Source organism: Pipistrellus hanaki (assembly GCF_964339955.1).
Source record: "Pipistrellus hanaki genome assembly, chromosome: 14".
NCBI classification, from domain to species: domain Eukaryota; kingdom Metazoa; phylum Chordata; class Mammalia; order Chiroptera; family Vespertilionidae; genus Pipistrellus; species Pipistrellus hanaki.
Window position 1 is genome coordinate 38,314,112 of NC_140516.1, and position 21,040 is coordinate 38,335,151.

The 21,040-nt window shown below is 38.2% G+C and overlaps 1 protein-coding gene across 5 annotated transcripts in view; it reads left to right on the forward strand.

Moving 5' to 3' along the window:
* SLF2 (SMC5-SMC6 complex localization factor 2) overlaps positions 1 to 17,320 on the forward strand; it is a 40,932-nt gene extending 23,612 nt beyond the window's left edge. For all 5 annotated transcript variants that reach the window (XM_084903767.1, XM_084903766.1, XM_084903769.1 and 2 more), the window contains 9 exons: positions 690 to 792; positions 1,571 to 1,747; positions 3,511 to 3,608; positions 4,152 to 4,239; positions 5,964 to 6,095; positions 6,548 to 6,625; positions 9,437 to 9,523; positions 12,059 to 12,127; positions 14,041 to 17,320. In XM_084903767.1, the coding sequence (XP_084759893.1) occupies positions 690 to 792; positions 1,571 to 1,747; positions 3,511 to 3,608; positions 4,152 to 4,239; positions 5,964 to 6,095; positions 6,548 to 6,625; positions 9,437 to 9,523; positions 12,059 to 12,127; positions 14,041 to 14,076 (868 nt within the window). In that variant the 3' untranslated portion in view covers positions 14,077 to 17,320. The remainder of the gene's footprint in view (positions 1 to 689; positions 793 to 1,570; positions 1,748 to 3,510; positions 3,609 to 4,151; positions 4,240 to 5,963; positions 6,096 to 6,547; positions 6,626 to 9,436; positions 9,524 to 12,058; positions 12,128 to 14,040) is intronic.
* The last annotated feature ends 3,720 nt before the right edge of the window (positions 17,321 to 21,040 follow it).

Here is a 21,040-nt window from a genome sequence, read left to right on the forward strand (position 1 = left end):
TCTTTTTTTAAATCACCTAAGTGTATGCTTTTTATTGAGTTAAGAGAGAGAGAAGGAAACATCAATCAATTGCCTCAATACATGCCCTGCCAGGGATGGAACCCTCAACCTAGGCATATGCTCTGACCAGAAATCAAAGCCACAACCTTTTGATGTACAGGATCAAACTGAGCTACCCAGCCAGATCTTACCTATCTTTTGAAGGCCAAGTTCATGTGTCTCCTCTTCACTTACTTCAGTGGGGAGGCTTACAGTTGTTTCTTTATATTGCTGTGGCAGTTTCTTTAAGTCATAGGAGGCTTTTAAATATTAAGAGTTCTTTTTGTAGTCAGAGCCATCATCTACATAACTCTCTGATACCAAAAGTAATGAGGATAGTGCCTTATAATAAGTAGTTGTTCAAGGAAAAATTTAATGCATACAGATAGAGATCAAATTAGTATTTACCTGGAATGAGAGAAAGTGGATTGACTTGCATCTGACAAGAAGGGACTTTTAGGAGTAATGGAAATGTCCTGTTTCTTGATTCGGATGGCGGTTACACGAGTATATATTTATCAAAACTTAAAATGGGCATATTCCCCTTATTGAATATAAATTATGCCTCAATATAATATACATTTTTTATGTTATATTTCTTCTTATTATATTGTACCTAATTTCGTTTTTGCTTTATTCATTTTCCATAGTTCTGAAACACAAATGACATTGGGGGGGGAAGGAAGTGAAGATTCATCTTGTAAGCCGATTTTTTCAACTCTTCCTGAAACCAACATTTTAAATGTGGTTAAGGTAGGTAAAACACTTATGTGTGTCTGACTCAGAGCCGGAACCATTTACTTTTGTGGATAATGGTTTTAAAACAAAATCACTAGTGTTTTACCAGGTGATGTCCAGTCTCTGAAATTTCTTAGCAATAATCTTTGTTTTAAAGATAATTTTTATTTTAGTTTTTAATATTAGGAGTGAAAGAGATCTTTAGATCAGAGTATATATTTAACATAGTCCTAAGAATACTTTACCAAGAACCTTTTTGAAACTAATATCTTTAAACCAATAATTTTTTTAGAATTCAGATGTATGAAGAAAATTTACAATGTAGCTCAGTGACTAAGAATGATATTACACCAAATCAATGATATTACACCATTAAGAAAATCTTGAGCCCTAGCTAGTTCAGCAGACTGAAGTGTCCCACGTTCAATTCCGGTCAAGGGCACGTGCCCGGCTTGCAGGCTCAATCCCCAGTAGGGGGCGTGCAGGAGGCAGCTAATCAATGATTCTCTGTCATTGTTACCTCTTGCTCCCTCTCCCTTCCTCTCTGAAATCAATAAAAACATATGTAAAAAAAAAAAAAAGAAAAAGGAAAATCTTGAAAATGAGAAAATGTGGAAGAAAATACTTAATCCTATCACCTAATTCAACTAACATGGGTATTTTTTTTCCTAGGCAACTGATGTTTTGTTTTCTACACAATTCTCTTTTGCATTTTTTTATTTAAAAGTTGTTATTTTAAACTATTTAAGTAAAATTTATCTCAAGTAGCTTTGTCTCTGTATTTTTATCAAAGTTTCTAGGCTTATGTACATCAATACATCCAGAAGGTTACCAGGATCACGAAATAATGTTGCTGATTTTAATGTTATTTAAAATGAGTTTGGAAAAACAGCTAAAGCAGATTCCTCTAGTGGATTTTCAAAGTCTCCTGATAAACCTGATGAAAAACATCAGAGATTGGAACACAAAGGTAATTATTTAGAAGTTTAATATTGGTTTTCTTGTATAACATCAAAATTTGACTTTCACAGAGCATGCAGAACAGTTTCTAAGCTCAGTTAAGATCTTGGGCAGGACCTAGCTGGTTTGGCTCAGTGGATAGAACGTTGGCCTGTGAACTGAAAAGTCCCAGGTTCGATTCCAGTCAAGGGCATGTATCTTTTTTTTTTTTTTTTTTTTTTATATATTTTCATTGATTTTTTACAGAGAGGAAGAGAGAGGGATAGAGAGTTAGAAACATCAATGAGAGAGAATCATCGATCAGTTGCCTCTTGTACACCCCCTACTGGGGATGTGCCTGCAACCAAGGTACATGCCCTTGACCAGAATCGAACCTGCGACCTTTCAGTCCGCAGGCCGACACTCTATCCACTGAGCCAAACCAGTTTCGGCAAGGGCATGTATCTTGGTTGCGGCACATCCCCAGTAGGAGGTATGCAGGAGGCAGCTGATTGATGTTTCTCTCCCATGGAGGTTTCTGACTCTATCCCTCTCCCTTACTCTATGTAAAAAAAAATCAATAAAATATATATTTCTTTTAAAAAGATCTTGGGCAAATGAAAAATAAACTAAGGAAGGGACTGTCTTTGCTGAACTGTATTATTTAGTTATAACTGAATCATCTCTAAAACTGTTTTTTACACACATACACCAAATGTGTTTATTGGGGAATTAATATAGATGATAGAGATACATCTGTTAAAAAAGACAAAGCTCTTAACCTCATGGTAGTTTTACCCTAGTCAGAGCATTATATAATATAGAAGGTTGCCCTCGCTGGTTTGGCTCAGTGGATAGAGTGTTGGCCTGCGGACTGAAGGGTTTCGGGCTCAGTTCTAATCAAGGGCACATGCAGGAAGCAGCTGATCACAATGATTTTCTCTCATCGTTGATGTCTATTTCTCCCTCTCCCTTCCTCTCTGAAATCATAAAGAAATATTTTAAAAACAAATAAAACGTAAATGTAGAATATAATATGTCAAGTTATAATAGGGCTACAAATAAAAATAAAGCAAGACATGAGTATAGAGAATAGCAAGGCAGCCAAGGAATGCCTTTATAGAGTGACCTTTGAGCAGAGACCGAAAAGAAATGATGGAGTTATACATACAAGAATATAAGTTGAACTTCTGCAGCCATATTGAGGCTAAACATGTATAACTTTTTTAGACTTAAAAATTATGGTTTTCAAGCTTTTCGGTGAAAATTTTCAAAGAGTAAAAATAGAATAAAGTGTAATGAACCCTACCTACCTATCACCCAGCTTTCTTATTAAGACATTATCTTGTCTCATCTGTAATCCCACCCCCCACCCCCCCATATTTCTTTACCCTACTCAGGGATTATTTTGAAGCAATTCTGTTAGATTATAAATACTGGAATAGGGAAGGATCCTTAAAATGCAAGGAATCTCGGTCCAGGAAGATATACGGTCTCTTACAACTCTCATTGTACACCTTTGGGAACTGGTATTTGTATTCAAATCACTTTATTCTTCCAAGAAGGAATATTTAAGTACACATAGATAGGCATCTGTTCAGACTGTTCTAGAGTTTAAGATAAAATTGAATCTGTGTACTATGTACATTTTAGCAAGTACTAGACTCCATGCTGTTTCTAAAAATGAGTGCTCTTTTCATAATAATGCTTCCACTATGGCAAGATCATTGTAGATGATCTGTTAGATATTTGATTCCACTGAACTGTTTGAAAAATCTTATTCTTTGTTTTCAGATGCCTGAACTCTGTTTGGCCATTAATGAACTCTCCAATCATCCCCACAACCTTCTGTGGTTGGTACAGCTGGTCCCTAACTGGACATCCCATGGAAGGTATTGAAAAGTGAGAATTAAACATTTAAAAATGTATAGTGTTGTCTAGCCGATGTGGCTCAGCAGTTGAGCATCGACCTATGAACCAAGAGATCACGGTTCCATTCCCAGTCAGGGGAATTGCCTTGGTTTCGGGCTCACCCCCAGTTGAAGGTGTGTAGGAGGCAGCCAATCAATGATTCTCATTGATGTGTGTGTGTGTGTGTCTCTCTCCCTCTCCCTTCCTCTCTGAAATCAATAAAAATATATTTTAAAATGTATAATGTTTACATAAACAAAATGTTTTTGGGGACCTTTATTTCCTTTTATCATACCTTAAGTGTTAGATCTGAGTCTTTTATTTCATATTTAGCTCTGGGAAAATGCATTGACAGCTTGATTCTGACACTAAGGCAACTCTTAACTTTATGTACAAATATTTTATATGAAACGTTTACTATTCTATTTAAGCTTTTATGTTAGCAGGACTAGAAGAACTTTTGGCTCATTCATCTGCTTCTCAAATAGTATTGATTAAAATACATTCTAAAATTGTAATTTCAGGCAACTGAGACAGTGCCTCAGCCTAGTGATTATTTCAAAGCTTTTGGATGAGAAATGTGAAGATATCCCTAACGCCAATAATCTGCAGGTATAAATAACATTTTTGTATTCCTAGTAAATGGAAGAAGTAGTAAAGTGTAGGGAAAATTGATGGATCCTTAGTCAAAAGTCCTGGGATTAAATCTCAACTCTCAGACATAATACCCTGTTTCCCCAAAAATAAGACAGTGTCTTATATTAATTTTTGCTCCCAAAGATGCGCTAGGTCTTATTTTCAGGGGATGTCTTATTTTTCCATGAAGAAGAATACAGTACACATTTATTGTTAAATGAAAATAAAGGAAATTTATTACCTGTATACGGTACAGTAGTACGGTAGTTGTCAACACAAACCAAACTGTGAATCCTACAGTATCAAGAATTTACTCATTTATTCTATGATTGTCATCATCTTCTGGAACATCATCATAACAATCCAATTCCTGAATTTCCTGGTGAATTTCTTGTGACTCCATTTCTTTCAGAATCAGTGGACCAAATCTCTCATGTTTAGTCTAGGGGGGCCTTATTTTCGGGGGATGCCTTATATTTCACTCAGAAGGAAACCTGTAAGTAGGTCTTATTTTCGGAGGATGTCTTATTTTCAGGGAAACACGGTACTATTTATGTAATCTTTAGAATGCTACTTAATGAGATTTCGTTTCTTCATTTGTGAAATGGAGATAGTATCACACCCTCTACTATCTCCATAGGATTGTTGTGGACATTTAGATCAGCAGTCGCCAACCTTTTGGACCTCATGGACCACCACAGATGAAGTAGTATATAAAATCTGCTAGGAAAACCATAATGTGCTATATATGATGTCATTTATTAAATTAACTCATCAAGGTTAGCAATTTTATCACAAGATTAGAAATTGCAAAACTCTTGTACATTAACTGCATCTTATACCTGTTTTAATATTAGTCTTTAAATTGTAGAGCTTAAATGTTGTTGCCCTTCATTCAGTGCCCATATACACATAGATACACAAGTGTGTATAAACATGTCCTAGGCAAGTTCTACTCTGAGAAGTCCTGAAGGCTTTTTTCAAACATTAATAGTAATAATGGGACTACTCATAGTTATATTTGAAAAGTCAACATAGAACCAGATTTAGGTGTAGTGCTCTTGTGTGAATTGCAGTTTGGTACAAGATAATCTGGAGGGGAGGGCGATGAATTAGAGACTCTGCCCTTGAAAACATAACCTGTCATTGAAACAAACAAACAAAAACAACCGTTGTGGTACAGTGTAGTAAGAGCAGTGATAGAAGAGTGCACAGGTGCTATGGGACAGAGAGATTGAAACAAGTAGATGCATTGGTGGAGTTGAGGTAGATTTGATTCCAGATACCTGGGGACCACTTCTGAGTCACCAGGGTCATTATCAAATATTTCTCAGTCTTTTCAGTGATATTTACTGCTATCAAAAGGGAATCCTTTAAAAAATTCAGTGACTTCTACTCAGAGAGAGATTCAATTTTGCTGACTTTCAAATAATTTCACAGAAAATACACTCTCCTTGATCTCTATTATAATGCCATTTGGTCTCCTCCTTAAGCTTTTATCCTCAATTACAATTACTAATCTTTAAAATCCCTTTTAGGCAATTGAGGACTTTAAAATAGAAGGGAAATTGGTATCAGTTAAAGGGCCAAAATTAGAGAAGTCAAAATGAATGGAGGACACACTAAAAAAAAAAAAAAAAAATAGCCTGAGAAAGAACAATTGTATTGCTTAATATTACTCAATGTCTTTCTTTTGATAGATATCAGTCCTACATCGGTATCTTGTACAAATGAAGCCTTCTGATTTATTGAAGAAAATGGTCTTGAAGAAAAGGGCTGAACAACCAAATGGCACCATTGATGACAGTCTTCATTTGGAACTTGAAAAGCAGGTATCTGAAGTTAGATAATCTCAAAAAGAATACATATGAGCATGGCTGATGCCACCTTCCTAACCATAGACTGACACGGCATAGGCATTTAGAGAGTACTATAAAGTGCATGTTACTGTCATTCAGTAACATTCTTCAGTAAAATTCTTCAGTAAACTTGAGAGTTGTAATCGAGGTAAAAAAAAAAAAGAAAGAAAAAAGATGATTATTGGTAATTTAGCACTGGGAGTATTTTTTTTTGTAGCCTTTTACTTGGGCAGTTGTGAGGTAAAATGCACTTGTGTTAGAAATCAGAAAGCCTGGGTTAATTGCATGGCTTTTTCGTACTTACTGACTCAATTTACTTTAGCAAATCCTTAATCCTTCCTGGGCAGCTTTCCTAATGTGTAAACTAGAGTGATATCTATGCTAGCCAATTTCATGGGTGCTCATTTTATTCATTTCTCCAATAGGCATATTACCTGACCTACATTCTTCTTCATTTAGTTGGTGAAGTTAGTTGTTCCCATACTTTTCCTTCTGATCAACGGGTAAGTAGTTTTAAATAGTTTTTGTTTTTAATAAATGTCACTATTGATGGAGTGAATGAATGAACATTCTTTATTTATTGTATTAAACTAATTGGGATGACATTGGTTAATGAGATAAGTTTTGCCCAGCTGGTGTGGCTCAGAGGTTGAGCATCGACACATGAACCAAGAAGTTACAGTTTCTTTTTTTTTTTTTTTTTTTTTTAAATAAGTCTGTTAATATTTTTTTTAATATATATATTTTATTGATTTTTTTACAGAGAGGAGGAGAGAGGGATAGAGAGCTAGAAACGTTGATGAGAGAGAATCACCGATCAGCTGCCTTCTGTACACCCCCCCACTGGGGATGTGCCCGCAACCAATTACATGCCCTTGACCGGAATCGAACCTGGGACCTTCAGTCCACAGACTGACGCTCTATCCACTGAGCCAAACCGGTTTCTTTATATAGGAGAAAATTGAATAAAAGTTAACTTTGGATTTGCTGTATAACAGTGATTTTCTTTTTTTTTATTTCCTTTTTCTTTTTTTCTTTTTTTGTATTTTATTGATTTTAACAGAGAGAAAGGGAGAGGAATAGAGAGCTAGAAACATTAATGAGAGAGAAACACCAATCAGCTGCCGCCTGCACACCCCCCACTGGGGATGTGCCCGCAACCAAAGTACATGCCCTTGACTAGAATCGAACCTGGGATCCCTCAGTCCGCAGGCCAATGCTCTATCCACCGAGCCAAACCGGTCAGGGCTGTATAACAGTGATTTTCAACCTTTTCATTTCATGGCACATATAAACTAATTAATAAAATTCTGAGGCACACCAAAATATATATATTTTTGCCAGCCTAACAAAACAATGGGTACAATTTTGATTCATTCCCATTGGATGGTAACCATTTAGCCCTGGCTGGTATGGCCCAGTTGGTTGGGCTTCATCCCATGCACCAAAAGGTGGCCAGTTCAATTCCTAGTCAGCGCACATGCAGGGGTTTGGGGCTCCATCCCCAGTTGTGGGGTGTGCAGCAGGCTGTCGATTGATGTCTTGCTCTCACATCAATGTTTCCTCTCCCTCTTTAAAGTAGAGAGAGAGAGAGGGAGAGGGAGAGGGAAACATCAATGATGAGAGCCATCAGTTGGCTGCCTCCTGCACTCCCCACACTGGGAATCGAGCCTGCAGCCCCTTCGTGTGCCCTGACTGGTAATTGAACCTCAACCTCCTGGTTCACAAGTCGACTCTCAACCACTGAGCTGTGCCAGCCAGTCAAAATAAAAACCTTTTTTAAAGTGTCTATTTGCATTCTTACCTTAGTATATTCAACCTAAATGTATGTATGAGAGTGACTGTTTTAGACTATATACTTCTAAAACTTGAAAGACATTTAATTTTTCTTTTTTGCTCAACCCTTTTCTCTTCCCCCCACCCCCCTAACGTGCCCCCAACCGCTGCAACAACCTTGCCCATCAGAGCACCCCTGCCTGCGCTCTATGAGTCTTTCTTTATTTTGCTTGGTAGTTTGTTTATTAACTTCTTCATATGGTACTTGTCTTTCTCTGACTGGCGTATTTCACTTAACATAATGTTCTCTAGGTCATCCATGCTGTCTCCATGGTAAAGTTTTCTTCCTTTTTATGGTCCAGTAGTATGGTATACTGTGTAAATGTACTACAGCTGTTTTATCCCCTCATCTACTCATGGACACTTGGGCTGCTTCTAAATCTTGGCCATTGTAAAGAATGCTGCAATGAGCGCTAGCTGGTTTAGCTCAGGGGATAAAGCATCGGACTGAAAGGTCCTGGGTTCGATTTTGGTCAAGGGCACATGCCCATGTTGTGGGCTTGGTCCCCAGTAGGGGGCATACAGGAGACAGTCGGTCAATGATTTCCTCTCATCATTGATGTTTGTATCTCTCTCTCCCTTCCTCTATGAAATCAATAAAAAGTGCTGCAATGATCATAGGGGTGCATGTATTGTTTTAAATTAGTGTTTCCAGTTTTTTTTTCAGATAAATTCCCATAAGTTGAATCACTGGGTGATAAGCAGCTCCATTTTTAATTTTGAGGTAATTCCATACTGCTTTCCACAGTGGCTGCACCAATCTATTCCCACCAACAGTGCACAAGGGTTCCCTTTCTCCACATCCTCACCAACACTTGTTTATTGCTTTATTCATGAAAGCCATTCTGACAGGTGTGAGGTGATAACTCATTGTGGTAAAACAATTTTTCAAGAAACTATTAAAATAGTTTATAGAGAAAAATATGTTAGCTGCTACTTGAATATTTCATGAAAAAATGTGTTGAAGGACTTTTAACACATTGCAGCACAATCTGGGCTCTGGGAATAATTTCCATTAATGTGCTTCAATATGTAGCAAAATAACTCGTTTATTTTTGTGTGCATCTTTTTTTAAATATATTTTTATTGATTTCAGAGAAGAAAGGAGAGGGAGAGAGAGATAGAAACATCAATGATGAAAGAGAATCATTGATCAGCTGCCTTTTGCACATCTCATACTGGGGATCAAGCTTGCAACCCAGGAATGTGCCCTGACCAGGAATTGAACTGTGAACTCCAGGTTCATAGGTTAACACTGAGCCACACTGGCCAGGCTATTATTGTGTATATCTTTTTACATTAACTAGCAATAAACCATAACAGTCTTATTGTGGCAGTTATTATTTTCATACGACTTGTGTTGGATGGTTAAATCAGAAATTGCTAACTGGAGAATGGTAAATTTTTAAATGCTTTTGAGTTTTAGTAATTTTTAATGCTTCAGAGTTGTTTTTATTTCTTGCATTTGTTTTGCACAGAAACACTTTGTGCACCTCTGTGGGGCTTTGGAAAAGCATGTTAAGTGTGATATTAGGGAAGATGCAAGACTGTTTTATAGAACTAAGGTAAGTGTGCATTTCATTTTTTTACATGTTTTTTATTTGTTTAACATTGATTACATCAGCGTTTTTCAGCCGCTGTTCCGCGGCACACTAGTGTGCCGCGAGATGTTGCCTGGTGTGCCGTAGGTGCAGACAAGACAAGAATTTTATAATTTTTCACTATTTTGTTTACTTAATATTTCATAATAAAGTAATTATAAAATACTTTCTTTGTGTTTATTTGATTCCTATTCAAGAGAATTACTTTATATATAGTCAATATAGGCACAGAGTTAAATTTTTTAACATTTTCTAATGGTGGTGTGCCTCGTGATTTTTTTCATGAAACAAGTGTGCCTTTGCCCAAAAAAGGTTGAAAAACACTGGATTACATCAATATTTGAGGAAGAAATTTTCCTATGCTGTCTACTCTAAAATTCCTGACAGATGAGAAAAATTCTTCTACTAATGAAACTTATGTACAAGTTAAGACCTTTGTGTTTCAGTAAATATATAAGCTTTAAAATTGTGATTATAAAACTTTGTTTTGTTCATAGAGAATAAATAAGGTAGGTGTTATTCTTTGAATATTCCATCTGAGAATGTGTTAAAAGAAGGACTCTTCTGCTGAAACTGGTTTGGCTCAGTGGATAGAGCGACGGTCTGGGGACTGAAGGTTCCCAGGTTTGATTCTGGTCAAGGGCATGTACCTTGGTTGCCGGCACATCCCCAGTGGGGGGTGTGCAGGAGGCAGCTGGCCGATGTTTCTCTCTCATCGACATTTCTAGCTCTTTATCCCTCTCCCTCTCTGTGGAAAATCAATAAAATATATTTTTTAAAAAGAAGAAGAAGGACTCTTCAAATTTCTCAGTCCTACACATCACCCAGTCTGAGCTAGGAAGGAAATGATTTAGCAGTAAGCTTCCTAAGCTTTTTCCTTAAAGGTTTCGTATATTCAAAGAGTAAAAAAGCTAAGTATATGAGTATAGAGTTAGGTAAGCAACTTTAGTATTAATAAAATGATTTGGCAGTTTTTCCTGAAACACTAACTTAACATTTTTTAAATAACTTTCTTCTAAGAATTTTTTTACTTCAAATTATCTTTTAGCTTTTATAATGCAAAACTAACTCCTTTTTGTCCCTGTGTTTGAATAGTCATTGAATGTTGACTATCAGCTTTGTAACTTTATATCTTACATTAATTGGCTGTAAAGGTTAGCCCATTTGGATTTAGTATCTGTATTTATTTTAATAGATTTAAGTTAAATACAAAAATGAGCAGCTAAGAAAGCTGTATCAGGTTGCAGATTTTCAAATACACATAGGGGATAGCTCTTCGGCCTAGAGTGGAAACTAGTTTCAGAAACACACATTCTTTTGAATACTAACTAGAGTTATTGGCCCGTAGAACTTAGTGGTAGCGGCTACTGCTGACTGACATGGTAAAAGGAGACCACCCAAGGTTTTTCTTTCTTAAAGCCAAAGGCAGGACATAGATTGGTGCCAGGGCTCCTCTTACTTAAAGTGGAGAATAACATAGAGGTATGTGGAAATTGCTTAGGGGATGGCCCTGCTGAAATCGTTGAGTTGAAATAGTTGAGAGCCTCTCTCCACAAGCCTCCAGTAGAAAGGTGGTAATTGTTTTAGAGAGACTGAACTCTAAATGGAGGGGCGGGGGGAGAGGGAGGCGGAAAGACCTTGCGCCCTAGCTGGTTTGGCTCAGTGGGTAAGAGTGTTGGCCTATAGACTGAAGGGTCCAGGGTTCAAGTCCAGTCAAGGGCACATGCCCGGCTTGCGGGCTCAAATGGGAGGCATGCAGGAGGCAGCCAATAAGTGATTCTCTCCCCTCATTGATGTTACTCTCTCTCCCTTTACCTTCCTCTCTGCTCTCTGAAATCAATAAAAGTATGTGTGTGTGTATTAAATCTTATAATTTACTTATAAACTTAAAGTAGCTATAAAACTCCTGACTTGTTTAAAACATTTTTCTCAGGCTATTATGTTCAAGAGCTAATTGAGAATCTCTAGAGTGGTAAGAAAATTTAAGTTTTACATAAAACCTTATTAAACCTCCAAATGTAGGAATGTACCATATATTTACTAGTAATGAAGTTTCATCATGTTGAAAGGAACAAATGACAACCATTCTTTGTGGCCTTCAGACTTTCAAATAGAAGATGGTAACAGCCTAAGCCTTGGACCCCACTAACAAAGGCCCCCTTTAGCTTCTGTATCTGAGTGTCCAAAAGCCAGCAAGTTGAAAGTGTGTGTGTCTTGAAGATAAGGAATATGTTTTTGTGGATGATCTTTTGTAACTAATTGGAAAATGGAGTCCTAAGTGTTCACTATTTTAGATTATGGTGACAAAGCCTTATTAATCACTGATTTTAAAGCACCACCAGATGATGAGTAGTTTAATTTTCATTTCTTGACAGAAATCAAATTGAGTAGTTGTGTATAGGCCTGTCACAGTTATCAGATCTTTTATATCAAGCTTAAATTGATTTTAGGTAAGGATGTTTTGATCTAATCCTTTTTCCTCTATTTGATGTTTTTAAGGTAAAAGACTTGGTTGCCAGGATACATGGAAAATGGCAGGAAATTATCCAGAACTGTCGTCCTACTCAGGTGTCATTTTATTAAACAGTTTTATTTATTCTTAATAGTTTTGCTAACTGGTATTTCTTCATATTATTTGAAAAAAATATGACAGCACTTGCTTCTATGTATCTTAAGATAAACTGGAAACTCCAGTATAATAGTTTGTATTTTTTTGTTTGTTTGCTTTATATTCATTAGTTTATTTCAAGAAGTGTAAGTGCATCAAATGGTGGTTATTTCACAAGAATCATTTTTCTTAACAGCTTCATTGAGACAAAATTCACATATAATACAATTCAGCCATTTAAAGTTTACAGTAGTTTTTAGTACATATAGAATTGTGCAGCCATCACTACAAATTAAGAACATTTTTGTTACTAAAAAAAAATCCCTTATTCACTAGCAGTCACTCCCATTCCCCAGCCACTGTCCCCATTCCACGAAGCCCTAGACAACTACAGACTCTCTGTCTATATATTTGCCTGTTCTTTATATTTCATATAGATGAAAAAATATACTCTGTAGTATTTTTATGACTGGCTTCTTTCACATAACTTAATGTTAAGTGAATTCATGTTGCCAAATAATATTCCACTGCGTGGATATATCACATTTTCCCACTTATTGGGTGGGCATTCATGTTGTTTCTACTTCTGGCTATCATGAATAATGCTTTAATGCATATTTGTGTACAGGTTTTTATGTAAAATATCTTCTCAAGTGAAACCATCTTGGGCATATACCTGAGAATAGAATTGCTGGCTCATATGGTAATTCTGTTAAGTGTTTTCAGGAACTGCCAGGCTGTTTTCCAAAGTGCCTGCACCATTTCACATTCCCACTAGAATATTTGAGGTTTCTAATTTCTCCCCATTCTTGTCAACACTTGTTACCTGTTTTTAACTAAAGCCATTACAGAGGGTGGGAAGTAGAATCCCATTGTGGTTTTAATTTGTGTTTCCCCAATGACTAATAAGCATTTTTCATGTGTTATTAGCCATTCATATAGCTTGTTTTGGAGAAATGTCTGTTCAACTTCTTTTCCCATTTTTTAATTGAGTTTTTATCTTTTTGTTATTGAATTATAAAAATGCTCTTTATAGTCTTAAATACAAGTCCCTTAGTAGGTATAATTTTCAAATATTTTCTCCCATTCTGTGTCTTTCTTTTTATTGTCTTGATGGTGTAGTTTGTAGAACAAAAGTTTTTAATTCTGATGAAGTCCAGTTTTATCTTCTTTTTCCTTTTATCTGTTTTCCTTTTGTCATGTTTTTGGTATCATATCAAAGGAGACTTTATTTGAGAGGCATTATTTAAATACCTGCTATTAAGTTTGCCATCCTGCTTGTTTACAAGCAAACTTCTCAGATTTTGATGTGCATAAGCATCAACAAGGAATTTGTTGAAACGAAGATTTTTATTCATTGTCTGGAGTTGGACCTCAGATATCTGCATTTCTAAGAGGTTCTCAGGTTAATGCCAGTGCTGTTGGTCCAGGGCCTAGGAGTGGCTTATATTTTTTATCAAAGTAACAGGAACACTGAATATTAATTAGGAAGCAGTCTCACTAATTTATGACATTTTGACTCTTTTGTTATTGGTGTCCTTCATAAATGCATGCCCTGTTAGAGAAGTCTTTGAGGAATCTTAAGCTATATTAATCTGCTCAACATTTTACTTAATCTTCTTAAATATCACTCTCTAAATGTGTATGTTGGTGAAGAGAAATCATCTTGTACTTACTTTATACTTTTTAATTGTTAGACCATAAAATATGAAACTTGAATCTGATTATCATAAATTTTCAGAGAATTATACAGTATAAAGATTTTATTACTTTTGTTTTTAAAACTCATGGTCTGATGATGATATGTTTTATAAAGATTAATTCATAATTTGGTTTTTCTTTATTCTGTTTTTCCCCCCTTTCTGTTTCCTAGGGGCAACTTCATGATTTCTGGGTTCCAGATTCTTAACAGGAGATGTAACAGCAAATATATGAACCAAGAGAAATTCAATAAGAGCCTTTCCTAGAGGAGTTGAAAGGATTACTACAATCCAGTGGAATGCTAAGAAAATGGGCAGCAAGTGTGCCGCTTGAATATCTAGTATGAGGCTGGTAATAAAAGAAATTGCCATTTTGGGAGCAGATATGAAACACAATCTGCTTAATTAAGGCAATTGGCCTTTTAAAAGAGTAGAATCCTCTAACAGGCGGGAAGAGCGGAAGCAGCTTATAGTTGCATGTCTTATCTGCCCCTATTAACTCCTCTGTTAAATTATAAGCCAGTGGTGTGTGTTTTTGTTCGTTTGTTTTGGGGTTTTTTAATTTTGTTTTGTATTTGTGGCACTTGGATAATCACACGAAATATGTTAGAAAATATTTGGACCAATGTGAGAAGTTGTACATGGAAACCAAGACCAAGTTCTACTTGGGTTTAATTTTCTCTTTTGGTTATTTTTCAATTTAATGGAAAAGCTTACAAATGAGTTTAGTAACAAAAAAGATAAATCTCTTTTGTAACTCCTACAAACAATAGGAGGTTCCAATCCATGCATTTTTCTTTACTATTCAAGATTATAAATCTGTTAGGTTTTTTAAATACACTTAAATGGTTGAGAAATACAAGGTATATTGTCAGATCTCCTTAAGGGGCAAAAGTTAAGCTATAAAATAGTGGCTCTGTTTTCATGCCAAAACATTCATATGCAGTTTGTTTTTAATTTCCAGTGCATTTTTTTTAATACTGGTTAAAACATAGAATTTTGGCTAAATCTTAGAATTCTGGCCCCTTAGTAGCCATATTACAGAGGTGTCTGTATTGTAAAAGCTTAAATATCTGAGCAAGTTTCCAAAACCTTATTTTCATGAGTATATCACCTTGGCAGAAACCTGAATGGTGTTTATTCTTTAGAACATTGCCACGTGTGTGTGCACATACACGTGTGTTTGTGCTTGTATTTTAAAGTTGTTGCACTTAAAAACCACAGCTGCTCTAAATTCTTAAACACTGGAAAGCTACCCTTTGGATTAAACAGTGGAGGGTTAGTAGAAATGCACATGCTGGTCTTAGCCCAAGGGCCCTTTGCAGCCCTTGGTAATAATAGAAAAATTCTTTTGTTGACTGAGCGTCCCTTTTAGGAGGGTTTCTTTCCTAAAAGAAAATGCCAACTTTTTTTTTCTCTCTCAGTATTGACTTGGATGACATTGCTAGCTATCCTGAGCACTCTGAAGTCTCCACTTGTGGGGGGAAAGATGATGGGGAAGGGAATTGGACTTGATGTTTGTAGTTTGATAGAGGAGAATACATTTTGGAAAAATAGCTTTCTAACTCTGAATTGAGGCTTAGGAGTAAAACAACATTTTATCTTTAATTTATCATTTAAAATAGCATAAGTAATCTTTGAGCCCATGTCAAGCATTGAGCAGTTAGAGATTTTCTAGGGAAGACTAAGTAAATTCAGTTCCTAAGAACCCTGTCAGACCAACAAAAGTTTTATTCTGTATTGAGTTTACTGGTAAGAATATTAACTTGATACTACCTCTTAAGGGTATTGTTAGAAAATGCCACTTATGGTTAATGAGATAGATACAAAGAGTTATATTTGACAGAAGCTTGAAACTCTGGCATCTATCTGCCCAACAGTGGGGGCTTTCACTCTGTAATTTAATACTTTGTAGATACATTATTTGTGTGTAATTTTATAAGTGTTCATATTTTTCCCATTTTGCATTGTGTAAAGTGTACAAAATCTCAGAAGTATAAAATACTGCTTATATTGCTTGTAATTACAGTGTGTAAATATTTTCTAATGTGTACATTGAAGGGGGGGACAAGTGGGTTATTCAGGTTTTTTTTTTTAAGTGACCCTTTTGTATTGCAGTTTCAACAGGTAACTGCCCATCAAATGTAAAACCACTTTGATACATTTTTATTTAGCAGTTCCAATAAGAAAAGTCTCTATTTTTAATTGTCTTTCTCCATTACAAAGATATGCTTCATGTGTCCCTTTAAAATAAATGGCCAAACATCAGTTTGGACCCTTGTACTTATGACCCTGGTAGACGTCTTCGGTCTCCGGGTCACATTTCAGTCAGTATTTGCATTCAGGTTCTCATAAAAGTTGTGTGATTCTCTCTTAGCACAAGTAGTCCATGGTTTTTCTCCCAAATCAAGTACTACCGCCCTTCTCCCTCCTGAGTCCTCTTGCTTTGTCTCCCTCCTGCTGCTGTTGCCCACCCAGTGAATGGGATGGTAGTGGGGGAGAAATTGTTCCTTGCACAGAGAATGTCAGGCCACTTTTGGGTCTTGGCAAACAAAGCTTGCACTGAGTGGTGGTGTGTTTGGCAGTATTACTGTGCCAAAAATCACCTTGTCTAATTTTTCTGGATATGTATGTCAAACTTATTACCCTTGTTGCAAGCTAAAACTTAAGGTATTTGTAAGTGTTTATGCTTTTGTGTGTAACTGTTTGCCTTTTCTAAACTGCTTTTCTTGTTACCCGAAAATACAATTCTATTAGTTGTATCATGTTAAATGAAGATGCTCTCCATGCACAAAATGCATCTATGTAGCAGTAAAGTAACAGCATCTGTACATTTTCTGTCTATCTCCTGACGGCAGCGGTGCCTTTGTCGCCTTTTGGAAGGTTGGCATTTTGTTTTTGTTTTGAGGTACAAGTGATAGCTTGCTTTTGACTTCACAGATATCTCCCCAGATGTAAAAGGTAGAAAACGGTGTGTTGTCATCCAGGCTCAGTTGGAGCATTTGCCTTTTTATTTCTGTCTAGCAAGTGTAGTTGGTGGGGACTGGCCAGTAATAATGTGTCAAGTCTTTAAGCCAAGAATAGTTTTTATATTTAAAATAAAAACTTTTAAGAATTGATCCATTAACAAGTGAGTTTGAAAATTCGGGAAGGACTGTCCTGATTTGCCTCCACGGAGGCAAGATTGGGGTGCAGGTGGCTGGGCATGCAGAGCATGATCTGTGGTTATTTATTACTTCCTGACAGTGTTGGTGCACCTCATCATCTGTGTGTTTCTTTCCCCTGGGCAGTCCTGTCACCCAGCTAATCCACCAGCTCCGAGGCAGTTTACAAAGAGATACAGGTTTTCTTTTTCTTCCCTTTTTTTTTTTTTTTTTAAGATTTATACTACATCTTGTTTAAATCCTATGAATGTATGTGTGTGTTATTAAAATGGCTTTTTCTCAGTTGGAACATGTGTTCAGTAATATTTGTTTGGGAGTGGGGAGGGTTAAGTATCTGGAATATCCTGTTTCTTCGCCTGCCCCATTCCCTGCTTTATAAACTTATTTCTTCCTTTTTTTTTTTTTTTTTTAAGAATATATATTTTTATTGATTTCAGAGAGAGAGAGAGAGAGAGAAACATCAATGGTGAGAGAGAATCACTGCCTCCTGCACACCCCACCCCCACTGGGGATTGAGTCTAAAAGCCAGGCATGTGCCCTTGGCGGGAATCGAACCTGGGACCCTTCAGTTTTCAGGCCAACACTATCCACTGAACCAAACTGGCTAGGGCTTCTTTATTCCTCTTGATTTGGATTCCCCAGGCAGTCTTTTAGTTTGATGTCTCCTGTTTCTGGAATAAATACTTAAAGCCATAGTTGTATACAGTTAACTTTTATATAACCAATTAATAATTTGCTATATACTTTGCAGTTAGGAATTCGATAATCTCATTCTTATATTATCTCATTCACTATGTTCAACAACTGTTGATTCCCTACCTACTGCCTAAGCACTCTTAGGATTCAGTGATGAACACCACAAACAGAGCTCATGAATCTTACCTTCTGGTATCCAAGTGAAAATACTTTGTTATTGGGCAAAGAGAACTCTTGGTCTGACACCCCTTTCTAGAGTCCAGGAGAAGCCATACATTGTGGAGGCAGGGCAGGATCACCTCCAACCTGCCAGGCGGATACAGCTCTGGATAGACCAGCTGTGGGGACATTAGTTGACACCACCTCACAGGAGTTATGAGGTCATAGAAGGGCTAAACATGGTTGCCAGGGGCCTTGGTTCCCAGAACCATGTCAATATTTCTCCCTTCTGACAGGCTTGTTAAAAAGAGACAGCCTGGCCCTAACTGGTTTGGCTCAGTGGATAGAGCATCGGCCTGCGGACTAAAGGGTCCCAGGTTCAATTCCAGCCAAGGGCATGTCTTGGTTGCGGGCACATCCCCAGTCGGGGGTGTGCAGGAGGCAGCTGATGGATGTTTCTAACTCTTGCCCTAGCTGGTTTGCCTCAGTGGATAGAGCGTCGGCCTTTGGACTGAAGGGTCCCGGGTTCGAGTCTGGTCAAAGGCATGTAACTTGGTTGCAGGCACATCCCCAGTGGGGAGTGTGCAGGAGGCAGCTGAATCGATGTTTCTCAACGCTGTTTCTAACTCCCTCTCCCTTCCTCTCAAATCAATAAAACATATATTTAAAAGAGAGACAGCCTGTAAGCATTTTTCTCTGCCAGTGGAGGAGTAACAGCACAGGCAAAAGCAGAGACATTGCCTAAGAACTTAACGAGACGGGCAGCACAGCCTTGTACAAGGTCCTTGCCCTTGCCCTCAGTCCTGACCTCGAATCCCAGATTCACCAGGACAGTTGTTTGATCCTTAACTTCTCTGCGTCTTAGTTTCTTCATCTGCTAAAGAGTAATGAGTTTGTGAGGGCTAAATGAGCTAATGCATGAAAAACATTTAGCAAAGTGCTTGGCATATAGCAAGAACTCAATAAATACTAGCTATTGTTCGCTCTAAGTTGAGGCTCTTCTCATAACAAAATTGGTCTGAAGGCACTTGGGATTCATTGACATCTAAGCAAATATCTTTTGAAACTGTGCTCTGTTCTTTCTGATACAGTGAGCCCCAGAAGCTTCTCTGTCCAGCTCGGTCTCTGCTGGTAAAAAATTAAGGTGGTGACTTTTTAAAACCCAGCATGCTAAAGCTGAGAAAGGCGGTGGGTGGTGATTTCCCAGCATTTGGTGGGCATGTGCTGACACTCCCTTTTCCTTGCTAACCATTCCCCAGGCTGGAGTCAAGAGAGGTCAAACCAGAAGGCCCAGCTTTGGGTCTGACTCCAAGACGACTGGCTGGGAGGAAAACTTAACAGGCAAAACAGGCTTCTGAGGCCGGGAACAGTAAGACTACAGCATTGCTGCACTGGTGACAGTCCCTCCTGAGGAAGCACCTGAGGTGTGATGTGGCCAAAATAAAGATCACACCGCCTAAAGGGAGAGAGCTGGGCAAACCGGAGGCGAAGATGACCAAACAACAGCAATGCCGCCACAGTGAACAGCAAACAGAATAGCTTGACTAGGCTAGAGTGTGTTTGTTTTCTGCCTCAGGGAACCTCTGCTCAAGTTTCAGCAATTCCTACCTACCCCTTGCACGTAGGATCCCTGCTCCAGTGAGTAACTGCTCTGTGCAAAGCCTGGAGCCAACGCTGGTGTGTAGGTGGCTGAGGACAACCGCACTACCCTCAGCTGCTTTCCTTCAACTGCTGGGGAGAACAGCCCAGCAAACACAAAAGCTGCATTTGCATTCTGTTTGGGAAGTGCACCAGGTTTTCACATGGGATCCTCTCGCAGCCTCCCTGTGAGACGGCCAAGGTGGTGACTCAGGATGAGTAACAACCTGCTCAAAGAAGGACCTGCCTCCTGGGTCCCTGCCTGCGCCACACATTCATAGCGAGGCTAGGATTCATTCCTGGTTTGCTTTCGAGTCTTCCGCTGTCCCTCTTCTTTTCATATTTCATCAGCTTGATTTGCAAAAAAAAGTATTATCAATCACGGGGGCTTACGATAGAAAGTTCCATTAATCGCCATCACATCTGATCATTTCATTAGATTCAGATATTGAAGTGGGAGGGCAGCAGAGAAATGCATTGTGGTCTGAATAATGCAGCAAGTGCCATGATTGATACATTCTGTTCAGATGAAAATGGGTGAGGTTCTGGGTCTGCCATCCCAGCGCTTCGAGGAGGAAGGCTTGCCTCCTGTAGTATCGGGGGTGTTAAACCTACCACCAAATCATTTTGGCCTGCTTGCCGCCTCCTGAGGTCAAGTCGGCACTGAGTTCTGTGAGGCCACGAGGAGAGGTGTCCCTTAGCCCGCTGGGCACCCTGCCGTTTAAGTCCTCTCCTGTGGGCTCACCGTGTTCCTGCCCCTCCTCCATTGTCACCCAACCCACTCTCCCACAGGACTGCAGGGTTATTTTTCTTAGCCATGTCTTTCCCAGTCCTCCAAACTTGGACTTCCTTTCTCAGCTCTTTCAGGATTTCTTCTGTAGTCTTTTCCAAACTGCTTGCCGACTTTTTCCTTCTATTACCTACTAGTACTAAGAACCCTCCCATCTCATCAAATCAAACTCATCTTCCTCTCTCATGCTTTCTTTCTCCTGTCTACTCCCCCAATACAAACCTTCACATTTTCTGCCTTTGCGCTAATAATACCCCAATCCCCATTCAGGCTGCCCTGTTCCCCTCCCTGGTTTTCCCAGTCCTGATTGCTCCCTCTGTAAGCACAAGAATAATTTCAAGGCAGGTTACTTCTTAGACCCTGTTTTCCCATCTTTAAAATAAGCTATTCGCAGAAACCGGTTTGGCTCAGTGGATAGAGCATCAATCTGCGGACTGAAAGGTTGGATTCTGGTCAAGGGCACGTACCTTGGTTGCGGGCACATCCCCGGTAGGGGGTGTGCAGGAGGTAGCTGGTCGATGTTTCTCATCAATATTTCTAGCTCTCTATCCCTCTCCCTCTGTAAAAAAACAATAAAATATATTTTTTAGACTAAGCTATTAATCCCTCAGGATGGATTGCACAATTTTTTTAAGCTGGACACTATGTAAATGTGTATGTAGACTTGAAGCATTTCTCTCCAGGTACCTCCCCCTCCACATACACACCTCCTGTTGGCAGAGTGCT